The 13,584-nt window shown below is 37.1% G+C and overlaps 1 protein-coding gene across 3 annotated transcripts in view; it reads right to left on the bottom strand.

The window, feature by feature from the left end:
- The window catches only part of LOC127639594 (arf-GAP with coiled-coil, ANK repeat and PH domain-containing protein 2-like), a 139,330-nt gene that overhangs the window by 20,280 nt on the left and 105,466 nt on the right, over window positions 1-13,584 (bottom strand). For all 3 annotated transcript variants that reach the window (XR_007969983.1, XR_007969984.1, XM_052121700.1), the window contains 3 exons: window positions 2,907-3,019; window positions 1,149-1,200; window positions 958-1,058 (listed from right to left, as the gene is read on the bottom strand). Coding sequence is in view for 1 of the 3 variants with exons in the window: in XM_052121700.1 (XP_051977660.1) it covers window positions 958-1,058; window positions 1,149-1,200; window positions 2,907-3,019 (266 nt within the window). In the remaining 2 variants the exon portion in view is untranslated. The remainder of the gene's footprint in view (window positions 1-957; window positions 1,059-1,148; window positions 1,201-2,906; window positions 3,020-13,584) is intronic.

The following is a 13,584-nucleotide window of genomic DNA, read 5'->3' as shown; positions in this document are numbered from 1 at the left end:
GTTTGATAATATATAATCGTTCTCCCAGTGAAGTTTAAGGTGAAATGTTTTTAATTAGTCAGGACATGCATGAAAGGGTTAAAGACAGGCCCACTGTGAGCTCTGAGGTTGTTATCCGATGGTGTAAGCTTCTGTTGAAGCCTTCAGTCCATGTTATTTCATCTTTTTTTTTTAAAAGAATTGTGTTTAATTTCTGGTGAAAAACTACACTACCCATAATCCTGAAGAGAAAGATTCACTAATCAGAGAATCGTGGTCAGCAAAGCACACCAAAAGAGCTCTGCGGTGTGCGCCCACTCCCATGATGCACTGTGAATGACGCTATCGAGTCGCTCTACCTACACCCTCAAACTACATATTTATTTGTATATATCTTAATATTAAGCAATACACTTTAAATATAATGTTTCTATGCTTATACTGAATCAATAGTTTTATAATTAGCCTTCATTTTTTATTTGATTACATCACTAGCAATGCTTCAAGGTATAGTAGTTCGTGCACTTGTGAAAGACATCACTAGCATCACTAGCAATGCTTCAAGGTATAGTAGTTCGTGCACTTGTGAAAGACGTGAAAGACATCACTAACATCACTAGCAATGCTTCAAGGTATAGTAGTTCATGCACTTGTGAAAGACGTCTTTGTGTTCACAATCTTTGTGTTTTTGTCAGATTTTCAATACTGTTTTCTTCAAATCAAAGTCTGTAATGCTGGAATTCACCTCATGCTGAATGGTTTGGTTCATGGCTTTCAACACTTTTATGAAGGACTTTATTACATCTCTTTGGAAAAATGTATAGGAAAATACTTTTGGAATGAAGACGGCTGAAAATTGGGCGGGCACTAATGCACTCGATTAATCAAGACCTTGGAACCTCTGTCAAGCCATCAGAATCAAGCACTCAACAGTGCTGTGGTATTATGTTTAATATCAGACTGTTTGATTAGACTCACTTTGTTGGAGACACAACTTCGAAACAGAAGCGGCGTTCGATGTCCTCGCAGTGTTTGACGGTGCATAACCGTAGGTCTTCCACCACAACAGTAGGGTTATCCTGGAAAAGACACACCAAAACAAAGATCTGCTTGCTACAAAACCCAACTTGATAAAGAAACTAATTTTGTTTAGTTATGAGTTTGCTTACCTTAAATTTTTTCTGATACACAAGCTGATTATTTTGAATTGAGAACCATCGCCTGAAATACAAAAAACAAACAAAAATCCGCAATTAGCAACGATACATGGCAAATGACTAAACCTGATACAAACGGTCTGCCTTTTTAAGATTAGAGGTATTCAAAGAGCTTTACACTGCATCTCATTCACCCATAGGGTTGGCAGTTCGATTCCCTGCCCACATGACTCCACATGCCAAAGTGTCCTTGGGCAAGACACTGAACCTCAAGTGGCTCCCAATGGCTAACGCCTTGCATGGCAGCTCTGTTGCGATTAGTGACCAACATGCTCTACCAACTGAGCCACAGCTGCCCCATTCAATGCTGTACACTGCCGAGATGTGAGATGTATATTCAATGTGTGATTCATACAGAATATTCAGAAGATTCTAGAGCATTACACCAACAATCCGTTGCTTAAATGGATGCTAGATTGTTCTGTTACGCTCAAGCTATTGTATGGCTTCAGAAACTTTTCTTTGAACAGATTTTCTTTTTTGGTTGGTTTCAGACACCTAGTTCAAAACTAGGGCTGGTTATTGATATAGAGAGAAATACTCGCTTAGCTAACTTGGTACATTATGAAAATATTAATGCAACTTTAAAAAAAATTAAAAACAAAGTTTTTCCATCTTATTTTTCACATTTTAGCTTTTTTTTAAATGTACAAATCCATGTGATCCAAAAATAAATGTCTTAAAATTGCATACATTACATAATACATTGCATTGGCTGATTAGATAATCGAATGAATTTAGGTGTACAGGTGTACCTAATAAAGTGCTCGGTTAAAGTATGTATGTATGTATATGTGTGTGTGTGTGTGTGTGTGTGTGTGTGTGTATATATATATATATATATATGTGTGTGTGTGTGTGTGTGTGTGTGTATATATATATATATATACACACACACACACATACATACATACATACTTTAACCGAGCACTTTATTAGGTACACCTGTACACCTAAATTCATTCAATTATCTAATCAGCCAATTGTGTGGCAGCAGTGCAGTGCATAAAATCATGTAGATATGGGTCAGGAGCTTCTGTTAACATTCACATCAACCATCAGAATGGGGGAAAATAGATCTCAGTGATTTAGGCCGTGTCATGATTGTTGGTGCCAGATGGGCTGAAGCTCATTACAGAACATTACCGAACATTAACTGAAGCTCCTGACACGTATCTGAATGATTTTATGCATTGTACTGCTGACACATGATTGGCTGATTAGATAATCGCATGAATAAGTAGGTGTACAGATTTACAAGTATTTACATTGATTAGTTGAACTGTAGAAACAAATGCTAAAACGGTACTGTCTCTTTAAGAATAGCAGCAGATCAGCGCATATAAACAGCTTCTTTCCTGCAACCGCGCTGTGTGTGATTATAATTTAATGCTTCTATTGTTTTTGTTGAACAGAAAGGATATTAAAAGAGACATTTTTCAATGACAAAAAGATTGTATGGCTCTTGTTTTGGATGCACATTAAAAGGAACGAGTCAAATCAAACAAATCAAAGGATCAAGCTGCTGAACTTCTTCACCACTATACCACACAATCACAGCTGAGTGAAATCTCAACATTTACCAGCCAGTGGCTAATCAAAAAATGTTTAGATGCATAGTGTGAATTTTAAATTTCTTAAGTCCAAAAAACACCTAAACTAGAGACAATGAATGGCATCTATTGTATGGCCTCTGTTTATGTCACTGACCTGTTCCATGTTTTGAAGGCATTACTGGCTCTCTTGAACAGATATCCCTCCATGACAATCCCATTCTCGGCATCCACATTATATTCCAGTTTGGTGTCATCATTCGAAAAGTCCTGAACAAAGATACACGAGTACATTTCATTAACAAACGGCAACAGATGTCCACGACTCGTTCAAATGTGCCTTTTGCATTAGCCAACTTTACTTTTCAATACATATACTGCACATGGGTAGTTAATGTGTTATCGATGTCTATGCATCCAAAGACATCAAGATTTTAGGTTACATATAAGAGTGTTTCTTCAACTTTGGGCACTTTTAGATCTGTGGACTTCTAGAAATAAAGTCTTATTAAAACATTTTTCTCACTCCAACAGTGTCATGTCCAGCACATCTCAAATTCTGGACATTCCGCTGATGGTAAATAAAAAAAATTTTAATAAAAAAACTAATTTGTCTTGCTTGGACTAATTGCATGGCTAACATTTTAAATATCCTAAATACACAATTGAATCATATATTCACACTTTTTTTTGGTGCAATTTGGTACAATTATAGCTTGATTTATAAAAATATTCTGCACACAAGTGATATTTCTCTTGATTATTTCATCTCCAGCATGCTCTTCACCAAGTACACTGACTTTTGAAAAAACTTTATTAGGGCAAAATAGTTTGGTGTGGTGGAAATATGGGTCAGTCGAAGTTTTCCATTATTTATAGTTAAAAACAGATATTTAAATGGCTTCTGTTTATTTCACTCTGTAATAGTTATAAACATGAAATCATTTGTATTTTTAGAATAAATTTTCATTGTTCATCTATAAAAGGCCTGAAATGTGTCACAGATAAATGATGAAGGTCTGGTAAAACGTTTCCATGTCAGTTTAAACGTGACCTCCATTTATCAAAATGAAAAGATGAAATAGTTTGTTTTAATAAAAATGAATCGCTGGGACATGAAAGTGCCTGAAGTTATAGCACTCAACACGAGAAAGCGTGTATGTTACTTATCACCATTTCTTTTAAGTTTTTCACTATTTTGAAATGTCATTTTGTCTTCGCTAGTTAATTTGAAATGGTCCTGCTAATAAATTATTAAAAGTACAAATACTCCAGCCTTTCAATTAATATGAGCTCCAAAAAGCTGCATGAATATTTATTATAAAAGAATCAGCAAAATACTGTTTAAAATCATTTGAGATATTATAATATTAGAGTATAGCATGTCACATAATGACCGATTTGTTAAAATCATCATACACAAAGCTTTGTTACTTTAAGACAACAGTAACATTAACAATGATTATTAACAATTAAAAGAGCAAGAGACCTCAGCAAAGTTATGCATTGCTATTGTCCAAAACATTATAATTAAAACAAGTTTTTCTTTAAAACACTGCTTTTATTTTCAATTTTACAGTCTGCATCTCCCATACAAATAAATCACATGTAAAGATCAAGAAGGTGAGTTTTATTCCAAGTCACTTGGTATAAATTATCCAGAGTTTTATACCAAGTTAGAATAATCTAGCATCTCTGCTTCCTGTAGATGACATGTGATCTTGTCTGATTTCAGCATGTGTAACACTAGAGTTGCCGTCACTGGATCCTGTGTGTTTGTTTTAAGCTGGAGTGAAACCTCAACCAGGTAATGGCAGAAATGTGTGACATGCTAGTTTGGGAGGTTAGTTTACAGTCTGACCTGTGTACCAATTCATTTTCTCTGGACAGTTACTGTACTTCTAAAACAGTGTTTTTCAACCCGTATTGTCTTGTGCATCCTCACAGCCCAATCAGTACAATCAGCAATGAAATTACTACAAGTGAAAATGTCATTAGGTTCACTATTAAAAGTTAATACTTGATTAAAAAACCTTACTCACAAAAATACCAATTCTTGACTATAACATTTTTTATTTCAACTATTAAAAACATATTAACAGTCTTAACAGTATTATTAACAGTATTGCATTTACACCAGCAGAAATCTGTCATTCACTTCAGCTGAAAACACATTTACAGATTCATAATTGCTTATATAATACTTACTAGTAAAATAATCATTTTTGATATCTGTACATTTATTTCAACCTAAGATTAGTTTTTTTCACAACTCTTTAAATGGATACCAATAAATTAAAGAGTAATTAAAGATATTGTTAATGGCATTCTTACTAGTATCAATCACAAAACAGATCTGAAATTAATATTGCCACTACTGAAATCCAAATGCCAGGTTTCAAAATGTAGTAAAAGTTTCACTAGTTATTCAATTTATTATTTTCAGTTTATCAGTTTATTAAATTTAATGAATCAATTAATCAACAATCAATTAATTATTATAATTCTATCTTAAAGTTATTCAAAGTAATTGAATTGGAATGGAAACTTTATGTTAAAAATCAAGAAATTCATAATAACAAAAATACTGAAACAGTTAAGTCTAAAGGAAATGTGTATACGCAGGGCAGTCATTACTTGTATTTTTTTTATAATTTCATTATAATTTTTGTATCTACATGGTCTCACCTCAGCAAGAGATCACAATGTTAAACTGGCAAAAATAGTGTTTTAAAATGCAACAAACTCATAACAATAAATATCAAATGAAAGGTATGGACCTGTAAAATATCAAACAATACATAAAATAAAATAATCGCCTATCAAAGTTTGCGTCAACAATGTCATGGTCAGCTATAACTCTGAGGACCTCTTTCACACTTCCTGCTCATGGTGGATGCAACAGTAGGACACGTGGTCTGTAAGTTTGATATTTTTTTATATTTTAAACAAACAATGTTCAAGTCTCTTGGATCTGTGCATTCCTTCAACATGTCAAGTCTGTCATTTCCATTATAACAATTTCTATTAGAATTGGATGATACATTTGGTCATTTTAGTTTAGGTTTTGGAGGCAGCTTCAACTGGCTCCAGTTTACAACACACGGTTAAAATGGAAAAATATTCAATTGTCACCACAAATTCTGTAAGTATGGTGTGGTTTAATTTTTTTAAATATATATATATATATAAAATATATTTTATCACTTCACTCATTTTCTGAACACTATTAGATAATTGTTGGATGATCAAATTAAAATAACATGCTTTTAGTGTGACTGACTGAGTTGAAAAAAGTGTTTTTATATAAACCGGTTCCCTTACATGGTTCATTAGCTGAAACCTTTACAAATATATCCATTTCAAATTAATTAAAAAATTAAAAAATAAAAACAAATATTTTAATGTTTTGTCAAGAATCAGTGTTTAGATACATTTAGATCAAATCTATTGTTACTGTGAGTGAAAAACTCACCAAGTAGCTTCCTTTAAAACTAAAGCAGTTTGAGAAATATAGAATCTGAATTTTTTTTTTATTTCTGGTTTGATTAGCTGTGACATTTGATGAGAGAGAAAATAATGGGAGAAAATGCTGTATTTTTGTGGAGAAGGGGAGGATCTGCTTCTGTCAGAAAACCTTGAGATAAAAGAGTATAAAATACAAGTCAGCCCTCCCTTTCTGGGTCCCACTCACGGCACAGATTAACTCCTGTGTAATGACCGGGTCCTTCTTGCAAGAATAAATAATTTTAAAAGACTGTTTGAGTCAGAGTGTCTCTTATGCAGTGATAATGGTTGGTTGATAATTTTTTGCTACAACAATTTGGTGTCAGAATAGTGGGATTCCTTGGAAGTGCCTTCTGGACCTGAGTGCGGACGGTGTTTGGCCACCTGGACTGAGAAGTTCCAGCTCTACCTCATAAGTTGTAAGAGAGAGGGGCCGACCGCACCAGGAGAAACTCCACTGGAATCAAATGAAAACGAACCCGTGGCAACCCAAATATCTCTGGTAAGGGACGACTAATTTATTTTCTTTTGGTATGAAAGTGAGTGAACCATATTGGCTGAGACTGTTTTTTGTGTGGTCCGAGTGCAAGTGGTTCTCGAACAAAGACTGAGACCTGATAGGTCAAGAGGTTTTCTAACGGAGACTGAGTTCTCCCAGAAATTGTTTAATTAGGTTAGCTGAAATCGAAGATTTTTTTTTTTCCTCACTTTATTTATAAGTTTCTCCACATATTACAAAATTCCAAACATTCCGTAACAAAGTTGTACAATTTAACATATGTGTAGAGAAAAAAAAAAGGGGGTAGGTTCAGAACATAGGCAGGGATCCAGGACCTACCTAACATAAAGGGAACAGATGTTGACCCCAAATAAGAATGTACAAATATACCTAATAAAGTACCAAATATGCAAAAATTGCCCCTCAACCACCCCCCACCCCAAGAAAACCGAAAAAAAGAAGAAAAGAAAATGACAAAAAAAAAACAAAAAAAAAAAAACTGCCAACCAAGATAAATGTTTAGCCAAATTATTCAGTTATAAAAGTGTTATCACAGGAGCGGAAGCACACTAGTAGAGAGTACACTTATTAACTATGTTCCAGTATGCAGGGAGTGTATGTTTCCATATATGCAAGGAGAGAACCCCACATTTTGTAAAAGTTCTTGAGAGAGCCCCTCAGTGAGCATCTGATTTTTTCCAGTTTAATAAAGTGAAAAACGTCTCTAATCCACATGGAATGAGTAGGTGGAGCAGATGATTTCCAATGCAGTAAAATCCGACGCCTAGCCAGGAGGGACACAAATGCCACAAAATCTGCCTTGTACCGTAAACAGTGAACAGGCAAAGAAAGTGTACCAAACAGTGCTGTTATAGCCACGGGTTCAAATGCTGTCTCAACTACCTCTGACATTGTCTCAAATATATCAGTCCAATATCCATGTAGGGTTGGACAGAACCAAAACATATGTGCCAAGGTTGCAGGAGCCTGACGACAATGGTCACAGATATGATCAATGTCAGGATAAATTTTAGAGAGTTTGACCTTAGTCCAATGAGTACGATGAAGTATTTTGCATTGGATCCATCCATGTTTGGCACACACAGATGAGGAATGCACCCTGTATAAAATACTCTCCCATAGTTCATCTGAAATATCTTCTAATAAGTCTTCCTCCCACTGAGTTTTTATAGATGCCAGTGAGCTTCTATGTAGCGAACATATTTTGTCATAAAAAAAAGAAATCATCCTTTTCCCAATAGATATTGGCTCAAGGAGTAAATCTATGGAAGTGGGAGTGGGGAGACTAGGAAATTGAGGGTGCATATTACGGATAAAACTGCGAGCCTGCAAGTATCAGAAAAAATTGTTTCTGGGCAGTGAAAACTTGTCCACGAGCTGTTGAAAGGATGCAAAAACATCATCTATATATAAATCTTTAAACATTGATAGGCCATATGTTGCCCACTGGGAGAAAGTCTTGTCCATCATTGATGGTGGAAAAGAAAAGTTTGACGCTATAGGGGCAGACATAGAGAATGTTTGTAATCCATAATACAGCCTAAACTGTCTCCAGATTCGCAGTGAAGTTTTTACAATTACATTTTTTGTATAGGGAGAAAAGGAACTGTTAATAGGGGAGTATAACAGGGCAGGTAATGTAGTAGGAATACATGAAATTGCTTCCATGGCAAGCCACATGGGTGAGCACTGCGATTTGACCTGGTTTAACCAGTACTGAAAGACCCTGAAATTAGCTGACCAGTAATAGTGTCTAAAGTTGGGTAAGCCCATACCCCCAGGAGATTTGGGTCGTTGAAGAAGTGCTTTGCTAATTCTGGCAGTCTTTTTATTCCAAATAAACTCTGAGACTGACCTGTCTATTCTCTGAAAAAATGATTGAGGGAGAAAAATGGGAATGCACTGAAACAAATACATAAACTTTGGTAGGGTATTAATTTTTACAGAATTAATTCTACCAGCTACGGATATAGGAAGTACCGACCATCGTTCAAGTCTTTCTGAACCTGAAGCAGTAGATTATCAAAATTAAGCTTAAAAAGATCTTGAAATCTATTGGTTATACAGACCCCGAGATATTTAAAATTGCACTGTGTAATTTTAAATGGTAAAGTATGTTGTAAAGGGTATTTTTTGGCCACTGCATTCAATGGGAAAAACTCACTTTTGCCTAAATTTAGCTTCTAACCAGAAATAAAACCAAATAATTTTAAATTGTTAAGAACCGCAGGTACTGACACAGGAAAATCAGAGATATAAAGAAGATGATCATCTGCGTACAATGAGACCTTCTGTTCAATACCTAATCTTGTTATTCCTTTTATTGATGGGTCAGATTTTAAAGCAACGGAAAGAGGCTCAATGGCAATAGCAAAAAGAAGTGGGCCTAGAGGGCATCCTTGGCGGGTGGAACGGTAAAGATTAAAGTATTCTGAACGAGTATTATTAGTCCTAACTGAGGCCTGGGGAGCAGAATACAGCAACTTCACCCATGAAATAAAATTCTCACCAAAACCAAATTTCTTTAATGTATAGAAAAGATATCCCCATTCTACCTGGTCAAATGCTTTCTCAGCATCTAATGACAGGACAGCTTCTGGGATAGAATGGGTTGAGGAGTTATAAACAACATTACATAAACGCCTTATATTAAAAAAGGAATGTCTACCCTTAATAAAGCCAGTCTGGTCTGAAGATATGATTGAAGGCAATGTAGATTCCAGACGCACCGCCAATAATTTTGATAAGAGTTTAAAATCCACATTAAGTAAACTAATAGGACGATATGAAGAGCAGTCCAGAGGATCTTTACCTCCCTTTAGGATCAGGGAGATCGAGGCCTGATTAAGGGTTTGAGGGAGTTTTGATAAATTAAATGATTCGTTGTACATGTCTAATAATATAGGAGCCAATTTGTACAAAAACTTCTTATAAAACCCTACTGGATATCCATCCGGTCCAGGACATTTACCACTTTGCATCGAGGAAGCCGTTTTAGCAAGCTCGTCTATAGTGATGGGTACTTCCAGCTGATCAACAAAATTAGAATCAACTGTAGGGATACTGAGGGTACTAAAAAAATGATCAAAGTCAGAGAGGTTGGCAGTTTGCTCAGATGTATAAAGGGAAGTATAATAATCTTTAAAATGATTGTTAATTAATATGGGATCTGTTGTTGTCCCTGAAGGTGTTTTAATCTGGGAAATAAGGTGGGAAATTGATTCCTGCCGCAGTTGGAGAGCCAGCAGTCGACCCGCTTTGTCACCCTCTTCATAATACCTAGACCTAGTTCTGAGCAGTAAATTCTCTACATAACTTGTTGAGAGTATATTAAACTCTGCCTGTAATGATTGGCGTTCCTTATAAATATCTGGAGATGGGGTAACTGCATATGTATTATCTAATTTAGTTATTTTCTGCGTTATCTCAGAACGCCTCTTTTTGTTTAACCTTGCCTTATGGGAAGTATATGAAATGATTTCCCCCCTAAGAAATGCCTTCAGGGCTTCCCAAAAAAGAGATGCAGATATCTCCGGACTGCTATTCGTGGATATGAAAAAATCTATTCGATGGGAGACAAATTCCACAAAACTGTTTTCTGATAGCATACGGGTGTTGAATCGCCATGGTGGGCGCGTACCATTGAGCCCCTCAACGTAAATATTCATGGTAATTGGTGCATGGTCCGATATTACAATAGCATTATAGCTGCACGATTCCACTGACTGGATAAGTCTATTATCTATTAAAAAATAATCAATGCGTGTAAATGTTTGATGAACATGGGAAAAGAAAGAAAATGCTTTACCACATGGATTAAAGAAACGCCATGGGTCAGAAACGGCAAATTCTTCCATAAAAGACTGAATTACCCGAGCAGATTTTGAGGGTGAATTACGTCTGAGAGAAGAACGATCAAGGTCAGGATTAAGCCAACAGTTGAAGTCCCCTCCCAAAATAATAGAATGTGAAGAAGTGTCGGGCAATGAGGAAAATAAACGTCTAAAGAATTTGTCGTCATCCCAATTAGGGGCGTAAATGTTAACTAAAAGAAGTGCTGTGTTACCAATTCTCCCTGAGACGATGACAAACCTGCCATTAGGATCCGTTTTAACATCTAAACATACAAAGGGCACTGATTTATGTATAAGGATTGCTGTCCCTCTGGCTTTACCCTGGAATGTGGAATGATAAACTTGGCCTACCCATCTTCTTTTTAATAGCTGACGGTCTTTCGTTTTGAGATGAGTCTCTTGGAGATAAACAATATGTGCCCCCAAATGATGAAGATGATGTAGCACCTTACTACGTTTCACTGGTTCGTTTACCCCTTTGCAGTTCCAACTAACAAACCTTAAGTTGTTGCCTCCTGCTCTGTACCCTGTCTTAGACTGTGACATGTTTAAAGGGAAAGTATTAGATCAAGTGTACAAGTAATATTGATAAAAGATAAAAAAAATTTTTTTTAAAAAAACATCTGGCAAAACACTGCAAGTGTCAAAAAGAAAAAAAAAAAAAGAGAAAAAAAAAAAACGGAAAAAGGAAAAAGCATCTCCCCAAACGAGACACAGATACAACCCTCCTTAACATTAACCCTTATATAGACACTCTGTGACAACACTAGCGTTAACTAACACAACTCAAGTAATATTGCCTCGAAAAAGGTAACAGAATTTTAAGGTATGAAAAATAAAAATATCAGTGAACAGAACAGCAGTAATGAAATCGTAACCAGTCCCATACATCAGCATAGGATAGTTCAATATGATGATAGTGGAGGGACCATGATGCTCAATTAAGATGTACGTTAACTCCTAACGGTACACTTTGTAGTCACGAGTTCTCAATAATGAAGGGCCAGCCAATATCGTAAATAAACATAATAATATCCATCCATGTTGCTTAGGCCAGTACTTTGCCCTCATCTGTAAATTATTTATCATTACCTGAAGCATCCGCAGGCTTCACATTTCTGCGAACGAAGTTTAGTGCAGCAGATGGTTCCGTAAACTTGTGCGAAACTCCATCAGGTAGCGTGATCCTCAGCACCGCAGGGAAAAGCAAACCAAACTTGACTCCAGGACATGAATGGAGAACGCGTTTAACATCTCCGAAAGAAGCCCGCTTCTTAGCCACAGCAGTAGTGTAGTCCGCGAAAATGGACAACCTTTTTCTGTTGTGATTGAGAGGGGAGAGATCCGCGGCCCTTTGAAGAATCTCAGTACGCACATGAAAGTAATGCACTCTGATGACAAGAGGGCGTGGAGGTTGTCCTTTCTTTGGTTTTTCACGGAGTGTACGGTGTGCACGATCCAGCAAGGGTTTATCCTGGAGTTGCAAAATCTCCTGCAAAAATTGGGCCACATATTCAGTGGGACGCGAGCCCTCGCAGCCCTTGGGAAGACCCACCAGACGAAGATTGTTTCTCCTGGAACGCCCCTCCAAATCCTCGCACTTAGCATCAAGATGAGTTACTCGATCACTGAGCGACGTTATCAAATTCTCAAGTTCCGTTAGGCGATCGCTATGATCAGACGAAGAATGCTCCAGTTCTTTTATGGTACTAGTGTTGGCTTCGACCATCTGTTGCAAAGGTTCCATCCAGCCTTTAACGTCTGATCGCACTGTAGTAATCTCAGAGCGTTAATCAGTAGATAATGAGTCAATTTTCTGACAGATCTCATTCTTAACAGAGTCCAACATTGACTGAAGACAAGTGAGACTCCCGTGTGAATCATCCGCGGGGCCAACGTTCACCGTGGACCCGTCAGCGTCACCTGAGGAGAGCGGGGCTTTGTTGCGGCCTCCTTTACCCGCGTTGCCTTTTGACCGAGATGAAGTCATATTTACACTTATAATCAGTGTGAGAATAGTACCAGGGTTTAGGAAGTTAGTTTTAAGTTATATAACACAAAAAAAGTGATTGTGCTGTTCAATACACGAACAAATCTGTTACCTTCTCTGAGAGCGATCGAAAACATGTCTTACATTGTCAACGCGCGATAGCGCCGAAATCGAAGATTTTGAGCAAATTGTAATTAACAAAGCACTAGGGAGTGCACCCTTAGCTGATCTTGGGTTAAAAATCAGATCTGTTGGAGACGTCCGACAGATGATAAGACGTGCGTCGTGCGTCGAACAGTAACCCACAGAGAAACAGAAACAGCCATTATGGGGAAATCTCAAAGTGAGATACACCGGTTTTCTGACAAATGAGGAAAAAAACCATAGGAGAATCAGTGGGACAGGGCAGCGCACGAAACAGAGTTGTGGCTGCGTTCAACTTGTGTGTAAGAATGTGAACAGACAGTGGGCTGTTGCTTTAAGGAAGCAGACAGAAGAGAACAAAAGCAAATGCAGAAAGAATTAGCATGTAGGATTGAAAATTGAAGTAAAAAAACTAAAATAAATGTGTGAAAGATCTGTTTTTGTGTCAGCACCACCAGAACATTTTTATTTATTTATTTTTTTGAAAAGTATGTTTGTGTTTTCCCACATGCAACGACAATTGTGCCGGTGCCACCAGCATACAAACATCACTATCCCGTGGCAGAGCTGAAAGCCCTGAAACTGAACCCTGACCTCGACTGCTCTCCGCCCAGAAGACAAGCACCACAAGCGCCCGACACCCTCAGTGGAGGAGACCTGAATTAACTTTTCCCTGAGACCTGAGATCGCACAAGCAGTGAAAGCAAGTTACATTGAATGGAGCAGGCGATTGACCTCCACACTGGCACACGCTGTACACGCAGAGCAACAGCTGCTGACAAAGAAAGACAAAGTCAAGGCGAAGGGAGAGATCTTCAGC

The sequence above is a fragment of the Xyrauchen texanus genome, chromosome 48 (assembly GCF_025860055.1).
Source record: "Xyrauchen texanus isolate HMW12.3.18 chromosome 48, RBS_HiC_50CHRs, whole genome shotgun sequence".
NCBI lineage: Eukaryota > Metazoa > Chordata > Actinopteri > Cypriniformes > Catostomidae > Xyrauchen > Xyrauchen texanus.
Note: the sequence above shows the minus strand (reverse complement) of the source record. Positions and strands in the feature narration are given on the sequence as shown.